This window comes from Capricornis sumatraensis, chromosome 3, assembly GCF_032405125.1.
Source record: "Capricornis sumatraensis isolate serow.1 chromosome 3, serow.2, whole genome shotgun sequence".
In the NCBI taxonomy this organism is placed as follows: Eukaryota; Metazoa; Chordata; class Mammalia; order Artiodactyla; family Bovidae; genus Capricornis; species Capricornis sumatraensis.
The window spans coordinates 177,388,826-177,405,985 of record NC_091071.1 but is presented as its reverse complement, the minus strand read 5'-3'; the positions used below and the strand labels follow the sequence as shown (position 1 = coordinate 177,405,985).

Below are 17,160 nucleotides of genomic sequence, written 5' to 3'. Positions count from 1 at the left end.
AACCAAATGAGGAAACTACTTACTAGCTTTTCTGACTTTGAAAGTATTGCACAAGGGGCAAACAATACAAGAGCCCTCTTGGTGATGGTGGTGGCTCAGTTGCTAAGTAGCCTTTGACTCTTTGCACCCCATGGACTGTAGCCTGCCAGGCTCCTCTGTCCATGGGATTCTCCAGGCAAGAATACTGGAGTAGACTGCCATTTCCTTCTCCAGGAAGACCCTTCTTAGAAAAAGAATATATGAAACAAAAAATGCAAATCGCCCTTTAAGAAAGGAATTAGACTTTAATTGAAGGGGAACTAAAAAAAAATACTGGAATATAAAAGGCTTTTATTTATGCAGGTGCTGTGCTATAAAATATTTTAGTTTGTGTTGTTAATGAAACTGGATTTACAACCTAGTAAACCAAACAAAGAGCTTATGTTTAGTTGATTAACAGTTGGGGTTAAAATCTACTCAACTTTTTTCCACGTTTTTTCTATTCAATGTAAAACGGTATTGGTTCTCTTACTGTGAAATTGCTCTAATACAAGACTGTCTTTACCAATTTGAAAGGCAAACTTCTATCTTTGTGAAATTTGCTCCATACAACTGGGAGAAGTTCTAATGATGGTAATAATAGCTTGTACAAAGAATTCCAATTAGGAACCAAGCAATTCTTTAGGCAGTTTGTAGTTGCTAAAATGTTTGGACATGACACTACCATCCTTTGAGGACTTCCTTACTTTGTGATACAAGAACAGATTCCAGGGTCATCTGGAATTTTTCTGGCTTGAACCCTGAAGCCTCGGTTATTTTCCCAAGGTGACCTGGGTTCTTTAAATAGAGAATGGTATTTAGAAGCCAAGATCTAGGCTTGCTTATTGCTACTGGTGTATCGTTGTTTTTAGGCCCTCTCAGCAGACAGGATTGGGAAACACATAGGATCAGGAAACACACATTTCTGTATCTATCTCTATTTTTTAAAAGCACAGTTATTCTGCTGTGTCTGGTCTTCGGTGCGGCACACGAGATCTTCATTGCGGTGCGAGGATGCTCTAGTTATGGCACAAGGGCTTAGCTGCTCCATGGCAAGGGGGATCTCAGTTCCCCAACCAGGGATCCTTGCACTGGAAGACCGATACTTAACCGCTAGACCACCCTATCTCTATTAAATACAGTGAATTCATACTGATACTCTCAGTTCCAATCCAACAGCAAAAAAATATTTTCAAGCTTTTTCCATGTTTGTAACTCCCTGCTCCAGCACTGAGAAATCTATTTTTAATCATTTTGAGTATAACTAAATTTATATTGAGTGTATTGCTGAGGTTTTTTTGTAGTGATGTTCCTAAAAAAATTTTTCCCCCACTTGATCTTTTTTCTCCAAAAACTATAAAAACTCCAGAGTCTTCATTTATTTTATTCATTCAACCAACATCTGTTCATCAAACAAACACTATGTGTCACATAAGGTTCTAGGGCTGGGGATATAGCAGGGAGCAAACCATCATATTGGGAGAGGAACCGTGGAAAGAAAATAACAGATACAAACTAGGAAAAAGCTGCAATCTGAACCCAGACAGCCTGGCTCCAGAATTCATGCTCTACCATCTGCCTCTGATTGCTTTCGTAATTTGCTCTCGGCCTTCTACAAAAGTTTACAACCCTCTTGAATCCAATAAATGCGCCTGTCAGCTTCTAAATCTACACACTGCAGAGCCTTGTGCATCTTCCACGTTACCTGACGTCTCTGAGACTCAGTTTCCAAATCTTTGAAAATTAAGATACTAAAATCACTTGCTGTGAGGATAAATGAAATGAATTGCCCGGTGCTATGTGCAACACATCATAGGGATGCGGTGAAGTTAACTGTCCTTTTCAACACAAATACTGCACTACAAAGTTCCCCCAGAAAAGAGACTGTTTTCTCTAACTCAATCAATCATTTATATATTCATTCTTACATCCATTCAAAAAGCCGTTATTGAAAATCAATATATACTAGGCTCTCTGCTGGTCGTCAGGGATATAGAAATGACATAGGCCCATTCTCAAGGAGCTCACAGTCACATCCAAGAGTCATACAAACAATTACCACGCAATCTGATATGCTGCTCAGATGAGGACTGGATGAAGAGAGGTCATGGAAGAAGGCTTCCTGAAAGAAGGGGCCCCGTCACAGCAAGGACTACTAAAACAGTTCTGCTCTTAAGGATGCCAAGAACAAACGAAGAAGTCAATGAGTGAATTAATTCAATTCAGCTCAGAAAATATTTCTTAGAAGCTCCTATTGTCCAAGGCCTTGTGCTCTGAATTGGGAGTGTGCAGATGAGCAAGGGGCAACTCAGGCCTTTAAGGAGCTTCTAGTTTTAGAGGCAGATACAAATATCTATCAACAGGTGTTTCAGTACAATGTAGACTCCATGGGCCAGGTGAGCTCCTGCCGCAGTAGGGAGGTGGAGGGAGGCTCCAGGCTGTATTAGTGGATGCAGAGGGTCTCTAGGTTTCCTAAAATGAACTCACTGAAGCTTGAATATAACCAGTAGATGAATAGGGGTCATTGACAGCTTCCAATCAGAGGAATGAAAATGAAGTGTTAGTTGCTTGGTCGTATCTGACTCTTTGTGATCCCATGAACTGTGGCCTGCCAGACTCCTCTGTCCATGGAATTCTCCAGGCAAGGCTATTGGGAGTAGGTAGCCATTCCCTTCTCCAGGGAATCTTCTCGACCCAGAGATCCAACACGGGTCTCTCCCACTGCAGCCAGATTCTTTATCACCTGAACCACCAAAAGTGAAAGTGAAGTCGCTCAGTCATGTCTGACTCTTTGCGACCCCATGGACTGTAGCCTACCAGGCGCCTCTGTCCATGGGATTTTCCAGGCAACAGTACTGGAGTGGACTGCCATTTCCTTCTCCAGTGGAATCTTCCCGATCCAGGGATGGAACCCAGGTTTCCCTCATCGTGGACAGACGCTTTACCGCCTGAGCCACCAGGGAAGTCTGAACCACCAAGGAAGCCCCATAAGAACAAAAGGATCAAATCTGTATTTGCTGGTAGGCTAGAGGAAGGAAACGGGAAGGGAAAACTAAAGGACCCCGGCGAAGAGGCTGAATTATGAATAGGAAGGTTGATCAGGAGACAGAATTTAGCAATGCTTGCAATTACTTAGGGAGAATATGTACAGAGGATTGACGGCACTCCAATGAACCAACACTCCAAGCAGCTGGGAGAGGAAGCAACCGGCGACGGCCCTCTGAAGAGACGAGTCAGAGGAGGAGATTTAGCAGACTGGTGTCCTGGAGCCAAATGAATAAAGAGAAGGCAGCGACAAGGGGGATCAAGAACGAGAAAGCGGCTGCGTCCAATGCCGTGCAGAGGTCACAGGCGTCCCCTGGTTTGGCAATAAGTGACCTTTGCCTGGGCAATTTCTGTGGTAAGAGGTGACGGCGGGAGCTCCACGGCAATAAATGAGGGAACGTGGGAGGAGAAAAAAGCCAAGGTGAGGCGACGAAGGAAGAGACCCTAGCGCGGTGCCCTCACTCGCCCTGGGGAATTTCCAAGGCCGGAGTCGGGAGCTGGTGTAGTGAAAGGAACCTTCCCAGACAGGGCTCTGGATGCCGCCTAGGAAACCTGTCTGCCTCGCAACCCTTAGGTAGGCGCAGCTCCAAGGTCAGGGTCACCTCAGGCCTCTGCCACCCGTCACCTTGACGACCAACTGCCAAAAAAAAAAAAAAAACCGGAAATAACGGAAGTAGTCAGATCATCTCGCGATATCTGGTGCGCCGGCGCCGTCAGCCTTCCGGGCTTGGGACCGGCGGCCGGCTATCGCGAGACTTGCCTGGGGGCGGTGGGGGAGGGCCTCTGAGCGCGGGGCCCGACGGTCCGGAAAGCTGGAGCGGCTGCTGCTGGCGGGGGAACATGTCGGAGTCAGAGCTCGGCCGGAAGTGGGACCGGTGTTTGGCGGACGCCGTCGTGAAGATAGGTGAGGGGCTCCTTGTCGTGTCCGGCCGGCGCCGCCGGGAGCCGAGTCGTCGGCTCTAGGGCCCGCTGACTGGGAGGGTGGAGGAGAAGCCCCGCGAGAGGTCCACTCGCGGGGTGAGAGGTCAGGCCGTGCGGCCTGCTCCAGCCACTCAGGCCGGGGCTCGGGGCCCCCCGGGGCCCAGGTCACTTGAGCGGGCTGGGGAACACGGGCCACAGGAGCCTGGGGACGCAGCCCGAAGTGGGAGGGGTGCAGCTGCAGCAGCCCCGAAGAAGGGGGGGTCGCGTCGGCAGGCGGCCGGACAGTTGCGGGGAAGCGGCGTGTGCAAGGGCACAGGGGCCAGGGGCTGGGGGTTCTCCCTGGGGTCACGGCTCTCTGAGGCCACGTTCCTCCCCTGCTGAATTAAAAGTGCCTGCCGAGAAGGTCATCTGCAACCTTTTGTAGATTCTGCCAGGCCTCACGTGGGTCGCTCCCATTCCCAACTTGGAACCTGACTTATCAGCCTCGGAGTAGTTTGAGGCCTGAAAGCGGGGACATGAGTGCTGTTCATCTGGAAGGAGAATCGACTCGGAAAGTTAAGAAGCCGATTGGTCCCTTTTGAGCCCGTCGTGTCTCGTGTAGCTTTTCACATGCGCTCCGTGACGACACAGACTAAAGTCAGTGCTCGGAGGGGAGAGTTCAGTCGCTCAGTCGTGTCCGACTCTTTGCGACCCGGTGAACTGCAGCACGCCAGGCCTCCCTGTCCATTGCCAGCTCCCGGAGTTTACTCAGACTCAGGTCCATCGATGCCATCCAACCATCTCATTCTCTGTCGTCCCCTTCTCCTGCCTTCAATCTTTCCCAGCATCAGGGTCTTTTCTAAGGAGTCAGCTCTTCGCATCAGGTGTCCAGAGTATTGGGAGTTTCAGCTTCAGCATCAGTCCTTCCAGTGAATATTCAGGACCAATTTCCTTTAGGATGGACTGGTTGGGACTTGGAACCTGATTTATCAGCCTCATAGTAGTTTGAGGTTAGTGCTGGTCATCTGGAAGGAGAATTGACTTGGAAAGTTAAGAGGCCGAGTGGTCCCTTTTGAGCCCGTCTTGTCACCTGGTGTAGCCTTTTAACATGTGCTCCGTGACGACCTGGACTGTGAAGTCAGACTGTGAAGTCAGTGCTGGGAGGGAAGAGGAGAACTTTTGCTGAGTGCCAGACTCTGCTCAGTGTGCAGTGAAGGAATGTGATCAGGGCCTGGTGGTGGTTTAGTTGCTCAGTTGTGTCCGACTCTTCGTGACCCCATGGACTTTAGCCCACCAGGCTCCTCTGTCTATGGGATTTCCCAGGCAAGAACACTGGAGTGGGTTGCCATGCCCTCCTCCAGGAGGTTTTCCTGATCCAGGGATCGAACCCGGGTCTTCTGCATTGCAGGCAGAATCTTTACCAACTGAGCTATGAGGAAAGCCCATTGATTAGGGCCCAATCAATGGCAAAGTTGGGAATTTAACCCAGGTATTTTGGTTTCACGTCCCATGCTTTTCTTCAATACTTTTATTACCTGAATTTGATATTTTTGTATGAAAATCTTAAAGTGTATTTAAGAGGATTTAGGATTGTGCTCTTGAATGAAAATATTGGACAAGAAGTAAAACTGTAAGCAGGAATGTTTCCTGGTTTATTCACTGTTGTAGCTTCAGCCCCCAGAAGAGTGCTTAATAAACTATGTTGAGAATGAGTCAGTAAATGAATTTATCGCAGCTTTCAGTTCACCACTTAGCAGCTGTGTGATTTGGGGCAAGTTATTTAACCTCTCTGCTTCCTAATTTGTATTGAGTAAGTTGGCCATAATATTATTACTGTCTTACAGAGCTGTTTTGAGGATTAAATGAGTGAGTTTATGTAGAGGCTTAACTGTGAAATGGGGATTAAGACAGATTTACCTAAAAGGATGCTGAATGTTGAAGGACAGAAAAGTATACAAGGTATTTGCGCAATGCCTGGCACTTACTATGTAGTCAGTAAATAGTGATAGTAATAATTGTTGATGTTAGTATTATGCCACTGATGATCAGGCTTCTCAGGTGGCTCAGTGGTAGAGAATCTGCCTGCCGATGTAGGAGACGCAGGAGACGCAGGAGACATGGGTTTGATCACTGGGTGGGGAAGATCCCCTGGAGGAGGAAATGGCAGCCCACTCCAGCGTTCTTGCCTGGAGACTCCCATGGACAGAGGAGCCTGGAGGGCTACAGTCCACGGGGTCGCAGAGTTGACCCGACTGAGCGACTGGGCATGCACACACACTGATGATCACCTGGGGCGGTGAGTAGTGTGTGCCATTCGTGAGCGGGACGTTGTGGGAGTGGAGGCATACCAGGTGGAATAATTAAATGAAGCATGAAGTGACGCTCAGCTGTGTCCGAGTCTTTGCGACCCCGTGCACTATACAGTTCGTGGAATTCTCCAGGCCAGAATACTGGAGTGGGTAGCCTTTCCCTTCTCAAGGGAATCTTCCCAACCCAGGGATCGAACCCAGGTCTCCCGCGTTGCAGGCGGATCCTTTACCAGCTGAGCCACAAGGGAAGCCCAAATGAAGCGTGGTGATGTGTAATTACATATGAAAATTAAAATGAGTTATTCCAATTCTTTGTGTGGAGCTGTTACTATAAATCAGGTAAGTGCAGTGGTAGGTTGGGAGAGATGGGCCTTTAGCAGAGCTTTGGATAATAACTTGGATAGTTAGGGGGAGTGGAAGAACTTGTGCAAATGCTGGTTAAACGTTTATGGAGGACGAAACAGGGACGGAGAGGTTAGGTGGCTAGAAGTGAGGAGCTGGGGTTAGCTCCCTGGGGTTCTGATTGCAGCACCCACTCCTCCCTAGAGAAGGCTGGCTTGAGTGGAGTCAGAATTGTGAAATCTCATAGGGAGATTCTACTTCTTGAAGCTTTTTGAGTTGCCTTTGGCTTTTTCACATGCATTGTGCATATTCACCACCTCTGTCTTAAAAGTGTTACTTTCTGCTCCCAGGGCTCAGTAAGTTGAGGCTGGTGGGCGGCCGTGAGCTAGTTAACACGTACATACTGAGCTGTGGGCCAGCCAGTGGGCAAGTAGAGGAGCAGAAGGCATTTCACTGCCCTTAACAGGGAACTGATGTGATGTGAATGGAATTTTGGTATGATTGTTCTGGCAGTGTTTTATACAGAACAAATCAGAGTAGAGAAGGCTGCAAATATGAAGTTAAAAGTCTGAACTGTTAGACCAGAAAAGAGTGGGTATATTCGGGAAACTTCACAAACTTTTCCTTCCATTTATGGAATGGAGATAGTAATACCCACCTCCTAGGCCAGCACAGTGCCAGGTACATACCAGAGACTTAATGTTGTTTTCTTTATCTTCTCTCCAACTGGGTTAACTTTGTCACACTCCGTTTCTTATAATAAGGATGACTCCAAGGTTAGAAGTTGGTTGATGTCATTGATCAGAAATTGGAAGTAAAGCAGGAGGGGTGCGTGTGCGCCTCACTCCACTCAGTTACATCTGGGTCTTGGTAACTGATCGTGTGAAGTGGCAGGAGAGCCTGGAGGGAGAGGAAGAGCTCGCAATTTCGGTGGTTTTTCTCCTTACATGGTTTGAGAGTGATAATGAGGTTGAGAGGAGGTTTTTTTAAAAAGGATTTTACTTACGTATTTTTGGCTGTGCAGGGTCTTTATTGCTGCGTGGGCTTCTCCCCAGTTGCGGTGAGCAGGGGCTGCTCTCTAGCTGCCGTGTGCGGGTCTCCTCCTGCAGTGGTTCCTCCGGCGGAGCCGGGCTCGCGGTCGTGCGGGCGTCAGTTTCGGCACGTGGGCTCGAGTTCTAGAGCGCAGGCGCAATAGTTGTGGCGCACGAGCTGAGTTGTTTCGCGGCAGGTGGAGTCTTCCTGGATCAGGGGTCGAACCCACGTCTCTTGCACTGACGGGCGGACTCCTTACTACTGAGCCGCCAGGGAAGCCCCACGAAGAGGTTTTTAATTTTGACGGAGAATCAGAGTTCAGATTTTGAGGCGCTACCCCTTAAGGAATGGACTTCGAGTAAGGGCACATGAGCAATGCAGAGTGGAAGTGTAATTCTGGGAGGCTTCCGTCCAGAGGATTGAGACTAGGGGAAGAACGCTCTTCTGCCGTGAGTGTTTTAGTTCTTATTCCTATAGGCAGCGAGATTATAGAACTCTTGAAACCTCTTTGGCAGCCTGCTTTTTTGGTACTTCAAAATGGAGATGGAGACTCAGGGAATGGCAGCCTGCCATAAGATAGAGGTTTGGTAGAAGACGTAGGTAGGGAAGAAGGGCCAAGGCAGGCTTTCAGCTGCATGTGGATAATTTCGTATTTTCTGCCTTGAAAGGGACTGAAGGGAGGTCACGGTGAACGGACAGCTCCCTTGGTGAGCACTGCTCCGTTTGGCACCTTCTACCTAAGTATTTTCAATCTATTCCCACTGGTTTGCTGGAAAATGAATGTTTTATTGTTTAAAAAAAAAATTTTTTTTTTGCCATGAACTGTTGTTGCTTTTATCTGTTTTTATTGGAGTATAATTGCTTTACAATGTTGTATCGGTTTCTGCTTTACAGCGAAGCGAATCAGCTATGCGTGGGCTAGTATCCCGGCCCTCCTGCCCCTCCCTCCCCCAGCCCCACCCCCCGGGTCACCATCGAGCCCCCAGCGAGCGCCCTGTGCTGTGCCGCAAGTTCCCACTAGCTGTTTTACACAGAGTAGAGTGAAAAATCGGAGAAGGCAGTGACACCCCACTCCAGTACTCTTCCCTGGAAAATCCCAGGGATGGAGGAGCCTGGTGGGCTGCAGTCCTTGGGGTCGCTAAGAGTCGGACACGATTGAGCGACTTCCCTTTCACTTTTCACTTTCATGCATTGGGGAAGGAAATGGCAACCCACTCCAGTGTTCTTACCTAGAGAATCCCAGGGACAGGGGAGCCTGGTGGGCTGCCGTCTCTGGGGTCGCACAGAGTCGGACATGACTGAAGCAACTTAGCAGCAGCAGAGTGAAAAATGACTGTTTCCATTGCTCATGTGTAGCCTAGATATTGTACAGCTGAATTAAAGAGCTCTCGTAAGGATGTACTTTAGGCACAGGTTTTTTTTTAAAAAAAACTATTCTTCAAGGATTTACTCTAAACCTTGAGTAATGTTCTTATATAAATTGTCCTATAGTAAGAGCTACTTTTTTTTATAAATACCCCCTCCCTTTCCTATCGTAGGGAAAACAATTTTATTTCTCCCATATTCTGGATGTAAAATACCTATTTATTTGTGTATAATAGGAGTGTGTGGGGTAGAAAATTTCTAATGCGGTTTGACCTGGTGTATTGAGCCTGTTGACTCAAGGAAGCAACACACACACCTCCCTGTAACAGACGCAGTAGGCCATTGTTCATTGCACATCTGTTTCTGTCTTCTTTCTCATTCCTTTCTTTCCCTTGCTCCCTCTCACGTTTTTACCTTTCCCGTTGGCTTCCACGCTCGTTCCCGGTACTGCCACCCATATGCATTGTCTAGTGTATCCATCGCATCACCAGTTTTTCTTAATAGCTCGTATCACCATCTGAAATTTGCAGTCTGTTTCTTTATTTGATTGCCCCCCACCCTAGAATGTAAGCTTCACGAGAGTCAGAGGCAGTTTTGTTCACTGTTGATCCCCAGCCCCTGGCATACAGGAGGCATACAATAATTACTGTTAAGTGAATGACATGCATTGCTGAAAATTTTGTAGACTCTATTCTCTGCCCATACTTGCTACCCAGTATGTTTATTAACTGAATGAATTAGCTCTTAAATTTTAAAAGTCCAAGTAAAGTTGATTTCATATGAATTTCTGCCAGTTCACACTTGGATCACATGTGCTTGTACTCTTGGAACTTTCACCAACTTTTACATTTCATTTGCGCATGTAAATTAGTGTCAGTAATCTTAATAATGAGGTAGTGTTAGGAATATTCGGGACTAGTCAGCGTAGAAACGTAAACCAGAGAGCACTTTTTTATTTAAACAAGGAGAGGGTGGTGTTGGTTTAAGTGGTAGTGCCAAAGCCTTATTGCAGGAAATGAAAAGGGAGTGAAGAATATTACATTTTATGAATAGCATGTTCCGTTAGTTTTGTGTGAATGCATCATTAACAGTTTTTGCTAATTTCATGGATTTATTTTTAAGTTTTATCAGATTTATTGAATGCTCTGGTTTTCTTCTGCACTTGGCTCACGGGCTGTGGCATTTGTTTTTCTTGTACATTCTAAGTGGTTAGTCTTGTGTGCGCCCTCATAAATAAGACACCCGTTTTGCTGGTGAGCCTGGCAGGCATGCACAGTGCTCACATCAGAGTCTCAGTAGCTGTGGGACGCCCTCACCTTGCGCCTGTCGCTCTCGACTGGACAGGAGGGTCTGTTTTCTTTTTCCCAGTGAAAGTGAGATTCTAGGGGATGAGAAAAATCAGGGTTATGAGATGCATGGAGGTCCTTCCTTGCAAGCTGAGAATTTCTAAGGCCTGAAAGTGTAAGGCATGGCAGCGTTGTCGTTGCCCTCAGGCCTGTTACAGCTCACTCTAGAGCGCAGAAGGCTGCGCTGGCAGACTGTGACCTCGTGACCACGTTGATGTCCGTGCGACAGGGGCCAGGGCCCCAGATTTGCTGGGGAAGCTCTGGGTTAAGTCTCCTTCCGGCACTTCATGATGCATTTGGAGGCCAGACTCCTCTGTCCACGGTATTTCCCGGGCAAGAATACTGGAGTGGGTTGCCGTTTCCTCCTCCAGGGGATCTTCCTGACCCAGGGATTGAACCTGGGTCTTCTGCATTACGGGCAGATTCTTTACCATCTGAGGCACCAGGGAAGCCCATATGGGGCCCTGTGGAATCCTTAGCCTGCCTTGAAAAGCTGTCGCGCCGGCTGTGGTTCCTCCTCCCCGCCATTTCACCCCAGTGTGAGAGCAGAGTAAGGAAGATGTAGTGCCTAGTCCAGTGCGGGCTGGGAGCCCGGGAGAGGACGGAGACGCCTTGCCTGTGAAAGAGGTTCCCCAGCACCCTAACTTTCCCGAAAGAGGTTGTCCTGGGAGGCCGGGGGTGTTACGCACAAGGAAAAATGCGCGCTGTGGACCTTTATAGGCAGCCCCTAGAGTGTATTCCTTTTAATGGACTGTGATAGCCTTCACATACTTTTCCTTTTCTTTTGCTTGATTTTTTGCATTAGAAATGAAAGTGCCATTGAGGACCTCTCTGTGCCTTAGTCTCCTCAGTTATAAAGTGGTAGTTGTTACAGTAAGGATCAAGTGAGAGAACCTTTGCAGAGCAGTTGGTACATTACCTGTGCTTGATAAATACTTGCTGCAGGCATTGAATGAAGGATAGCAATCATAACTTATAATGATGATCACATTTGCTCTGAGTGTGAACACTGCGGGTGGTATGGACGTCTGACAATCGGTATTTCAGTATATATACGTAATAGTAATTATTAATGTGTATGTCCCCAAACAGTTTAATACCAGGCATTGTGGAACGTCCCACCCTTCCTGAGGAATATGAAAAGCAGGTGGTGACATTGGAGTTCAGTCTTACAGAACATGTAGGTGTACAGTAGGCGGAATGGGTGGAGGTCTGTATTTCAGGCCTCAGAAGCTGTCCAGGAAAAGTCTCAGAGGAGAGAGAGGCTTTGGCTCCTTCCGGGAATGATGATAATGACTGCCGTTTATTGAGCACTTGGTGTGTACCACAGAGTGTGAGAAGCTTGTAACATTATCTCATTTAATCTTCATAATGTTGTGAGGTGTTTTCCCCTAATTTTTTTTATTGTGACAAAATGCATATAATGCGATTTACCATCTAATGGGACAGGTAAATTAGGAGTTTGAGATTAACATATATACATATTACTATGTACAGTATAAACAACAAGATGTTACTGTATGGCACAGGGAAATATATTCAATATCGTGTAATAACCTATAATGGAGAAGAATCTGAAAACACACACATATGTATAAAACTGAATCACTTTGCTGTATACCTGAAACTAACACATTGTAAATCAACTATGCTTCAATAAAAAAAAATTTTTTTAAATAAAAAACTTGAAGTTTACCATCTTAAGCATCTTTAAGTGTCCCATTCAGTTCAGTTCAGTTCAGTCGCTCAGTCGTGACCCCATGAATTGCAGCATGCCAGGCTTCTCTGTCTATCACCAACTCCCGGAGTCCACCCATTCTCTCGTCCATCGAGTTGGTGATGCCATCCAGCCATCTCATCCTCGGTCATCCCCTTCTCCTCTTGCCCCCAATCCCTCCCAGCATCAGTCTTTTCCAGTGAGTCAACTCTTCACATGAGGTGGCCCAAGTACTGGAGTTTCAGCTTCAGCATCATTCCCTCCAAAGAACACCCAGGACTGATCTCCTTCAGAATGGACTGGTTGGATCTCCTTGCAGTCCAAGGGACTCTGAAGAGTCTTCTCCAACACCACAGTTCAAAAGCATCAGTTCTTCGCTGCTCAGCTTTCTTCACAGTCCACCTCTCACATCCATACATGACCACTGGAAAAACCATAGCCTTGACTAGACGGACCTTTGTTGGCAAAGTAATGTCTTTGCTTTTCAATATGCTGTCTAGGTTGGTCATAACTTTTCTTCCAAGGAGTAAGTGTCTTTTAATTTCATGGCTGCAATCACCATCTGCAGTGATTTTGGAGCCCAAAAAATAAAGTCTGACACTGTTTCCCCATCTATTTCCCATGAAGTGATGGGACCGGATGCCATGATCTTAGTTTTCTAAATGTTGAGCTTTAAGCCAACTTTTCACTCTCCTCTTTCACTTTCATCGAGAGGCTCTTTAGTTCCTCTTCACTTTCTGCCATAAGGGTGGTGTCATCTGCATATCTGAGGTTATTGATATTTCTCCCGGCAATCTTGATTCCAGCTTGTGGCTTCCTCCAGCCCAGTGTTTCTCATGATGTACTCTGCATATAAGTTAAATAAGCAGGGTGACAATATACAGCCTTGATGTACTCCTTTCCCGATTTGGAACCAGTCTGTTGTTCCATGTCCAGTTTTGACTGCTGCTTCCTGACCTGCATGCAGGTTTCTCAGGAGGCAGGTCAGGATGGTATTAAGCGCATTCCCCGTGTTGTGCAGTCAATACCGTCGTCCGCCTCCACGATGCTTCATTGTGTGACGCTGGCCCTCTGCCCAGTCACCGGTGGCTCCTCTCAGCCCAGCCCCTGGCAACCGCCACTCTGTTTCCTGTCTCTGATCTTGACTCCTAACTACCTCGTGTCACTAACTAGAATCTTACAGTCTTTGTCTTTTTAAGATTGGCTTATTGTGGCTCAGAGGTTAATGCGTCTGACTCCAGTGCGGGAGACCCGGGTTCGATCCCTGGGTCGGGAAGATCCCCTGGAGAAGGAAATGGCAATCCACTCCAGTATTCTTGCAGTATGGGAGACCCAGGTTCAGTCCCTGGGTTGGGAAAATCCCCTGGAGAAGGGAATGTCTTCTACCCTCTCAGTATTCTTGCGGGAGAATTCCATGGAAAGAGGAGCCTGGCAGGCTACAGTTCGTGGCATTGCAAAGAGCTGGACATGACTGAGCGACTCACACTTTGACCACTTCACGCTAAAGTGCTGCACTCAGTATGTCAGCCAGTTTGGAAAGCTCAGCAGTGGCCACAGGGCTGGAGAAGGTCAGTTTTCATTCCAGTCCCAAAGAAGGGCAGTGCCAAAGGATGTTCAAACTAGGGTCCAGTCGTACTCATTCCACATGCTAGCAAGGTTATGCTCAAAACCCATCCAAGATAGGATTCAGCAGTACATGCACCAAGAACTTCCACATGTACAAGATGGGTTTTGAAGCGGCAGAGCAACCAGAGATCAAATTACCAACATCTGTTGGAGTGTGAAGAAAGCAAGGAAGTTCCAGAAAAGCATCTACTTCGCTGACTATGCTAAAGCCCTTGACTGTGTGGATCACAACAAACTGGAAAGTTCTTAAAGAGATGGGAGTACCAAACCACCCTGCCTGTCTCCTGAAAAACCTGTATGTGGGTCAAGAAGCAACAGTTAGAACCAGACATGGAACAGCTGTCTGATTCTAAACTGGGAAAGGAGTATGTCAAGGCTGTGTGTTGTGACCCTGCTTATTTAACTTCTATACAGTGTACATCATGTGAAATGCCAGGCTGGATGAATCACAAGCTGGAATCAAGATTGCCGGGAGAAAGATCAAGAAGCTCAGATATGCAGATGATGCCACTCGAAAGGCAGAAAGAGGAACTAAAGAGCTTCTTAATGAGGGTGAAAGAAAAGAGTGAAAAAGCTGGCTTAAAGCTCAATATTCAGAAAACTAAGATCATGGAATTCAGTTCCATCACTTCATGGCAAATAGATAGGGAAAAAAAAAGGAAACAGTGGTAGATTTTATTTTCTTGGGATCCAGAACACTGCAGATGGTGACTGCAGCCACAAAATTAAAAGACCCTTGCTCCTTGGAAGGAAAGCAGTGACCAGCCTAGACAGCACATTAAAAAGCAGAGACATCACTTTGCGTACAAAGGTCCATCTAGTCACAGCTATGGTTTTTCCAGTAGCCATATATGGATATGAGAGTTGAACCATAAAGAAGGCTGAGTGCTGAAGAATTGATGCTTTTGAACTGTGGTGTTGGAGAAGACTCATGAGAGTCCCTTGGACTGCAAGGAGATCCAACCAGTCACTCATAAAGGAAATCAAGCCTGTATATTCATTAGAAGGACTGATGCTGAAGGTGAAGCTCCAGTACTTTGGCCACCTGATGCAAAGAGCTGTTTCGTCATGCTGGGAAAGATAGAAGGCAAAAGGAGAAAGGGACAGGACAGGATGAGATGTTTGGATAGCATCACCAACTCGGTGAACATGAATCTGAGCAAACTCGAGATAGTAGCAGACAGAAAAGCCTGTGCTATAGTCCATGAGGCCTCAAAGTGTCGGACACAACTTAGTGTCTGAACGACAGTAGCAGTTCTATTTTGAAATGTTTGAGGATCTGCCATACTATTTTCCAGAGTGACTGTACCATTTTATATTCTTAGCAACACTGCACATGAGTCCCAGTTTCTTCACATCCTCAGCGATACTTGTTTTCCTTAAAAAATTTTTTTATAGTAGCCATCATAATCAGTGTAGTGTAGTATCTTATTGTAACTTTGATTTGCATTTCTCTAATAATTAGTGATGATGAGTGTATCTTTTCATATGGTTACTGGCCACTTGTGTATCTTTGGAGAAATGTCTGTTTGAGTCCTTTGTCCATCTTTTTTTTTTTTTCTTCTTTGTCCATCTTTGAATTGTTGTTATTCCATTTAGGATTTCTCTATATATTCTTATATTAATCCCTTATCAGATCTATGATTTGCAAATATTTTCTCCTGTGTATGTGGGATGCCTTTTGCCTCTGCTCTTATCTTTTGGTATACAAAATTTTAAAAATTTTATGATGTCCAGTTTGTCAGTTTTTCTTGGTTGCTTTTGGTGTCTGAGCAGCAAAAAACCCCTCTATTTCTCCTCTGCTCTCATACTCACGGCTGTTCTAATGTCGGATGTACGGGTATTCCACACCAGGCTGTTCTCTTGACACTAGCTGGGTGTTCCATAACACAATTCAATTTTGACACTAACAAGACAGTACAGAGCCTCCAGGCTCAAGGCTTAAGTCCCCTGAGAGTCTCACTTCAGATGCCAGTCACAAGTCCAGATTGTTACCAGTGCTTTTGACTGGCTGTGAATCAGAGGTTCCCGTGCTTCCCTCCTCGTCATCAATAACTTGTTAAGAGTGGCTCACAGAACTTGGGAAAACAGTTTACTTAACTAGGCTTCCCTCATAGCCCAGGTGGTAAAGAATCTGCCTGCAATGCAGGAGACCTGGGTTCGATTCCTGGGTCAGGAAGATGCCCTGGAGAAGGAAATGGCAACCCACTCCAGTGTTCTTGCCTGGAAAATCCCGTGAACAGAGAAGCCTGGTGGGCTACAGTCCATGGGGTTACAAGAGTCGGACACAACTTAGCGGCTAAACCACCACCACTAGATTACCAGTTTATTACCAGGGATACTAAAGAGTACGAATGGACAGCCAGTTGAAGAGATGCCTTTGGCACGGTCCCGAAGGGTCCCAGGCACAGGAGTTTCTGTTTCTGTCGAGTTGGGTGTACCTCCCTCCTAGATGCATTCACCATCCTGGAAGCTTTTAGAACCCCATACTTTTTGGGTTTTTCAGACGCTTCATCATGAAACCATGATTAATCATTAACTCAGTCTCCAACCCTTCTCCCCTTCTTGGAGGCTGAGGGGTGGGGCTGAAAATTCCAGGGGTGGCCTGGACTTTCTGGTGGTCAGCCCTCATCTTGAAGCTATGCAGGAGCCCACCAAGAGTTGCCTCATTATAGCAAAAGACATGTCTATCGCCCAGGAAGTTCTGAGCAATTAGGAGCTCTCTGCCAGAAACTGGAGGCACAGACCAGTGTATTTATATATATTTTACTATGATTTCATATCTCAGAAATCATTGCCACATCCAGTGTTGTGACACTTTTGTCCTATGTATTTTTTTGCATGTGGATATCCAATTTTCCCAGGACCATTTGTTGAAAAGACAGGCCTTTCCCCACTGAATAGTTTTGGTACCCTTGTCAAAAATCATTTGACCATTTATGTTCTTGTTGTGATCTGTAGCCCATGGAATTTTCCAGGCAGGTATACTGGAGTGGGTTGCCATTTCCTGCTCAGGGGGTCTTCCTGACCCAGGGATAGAACCCACGTCTCCTGAATCTCCTGCATTGTAGGCAGACAGATTCTTTTACCCCTGGGTCGCCTGGGAAGCCTTGACCGTGTGTGCAGGGGTTAATTCCAGGCTTTCTGGTCCATTGATCTCTCTGTCTTTATGCCAGTACTACACTGGGTTGGTTGGTGGTTTTGTTTTGACTGTGCTGTTTGACTTGTGGGATCTTAGTTCCTCCACCAGAGGTTGAACCCAGGCCCATCAGGGAAAGTGCTAAATCCTAACCACTGGACTTCTAGGGAATTCCCAGTACTGTGCTGTTTTTGTAAGTGTGGCTTTGTAGTAGGGCTTCCCAGGTAGCTCAGGCGGTAAAGAATCCGCCTGCAATGCAGGAGACCTCAGGTCAAATCCTGGGTCAGGAATTTCCCCTGGAGAAGAAATAGGCTACCCACT

At 46.6% G+C, this 17,160-nt stretch overlaps 1 protein-coding gene across 2 annotated transcripts in view; it reads left to right on the top strand.

The window, feature by feature from the left end:
• The first annotated feature begins 3,845 nt into the window (after positions 1-3,845).
• The window catches only part of MICOS10 (mitochondrial contact site and cristae organizing system subunit 10), a 34,838-nt gene continuing 21,523 nt past the window's right edge, over positions 3,846-17,160 (top strand). For both annotated transcript variants that reach the window (XM_068968997.1, XM_068968998.1), the window contains exon 1: positions 3,846-3,967. In XM_068968997.1, the coding sequence (XP_068825098.1) occupies positions 3,904-3,967 (64 nt within the window). In that variant the 5' untranslated portion in view covers positions 3,846-3,903. The remainder of the gene's footprint in view (positions 3,968-17,160) is intronic.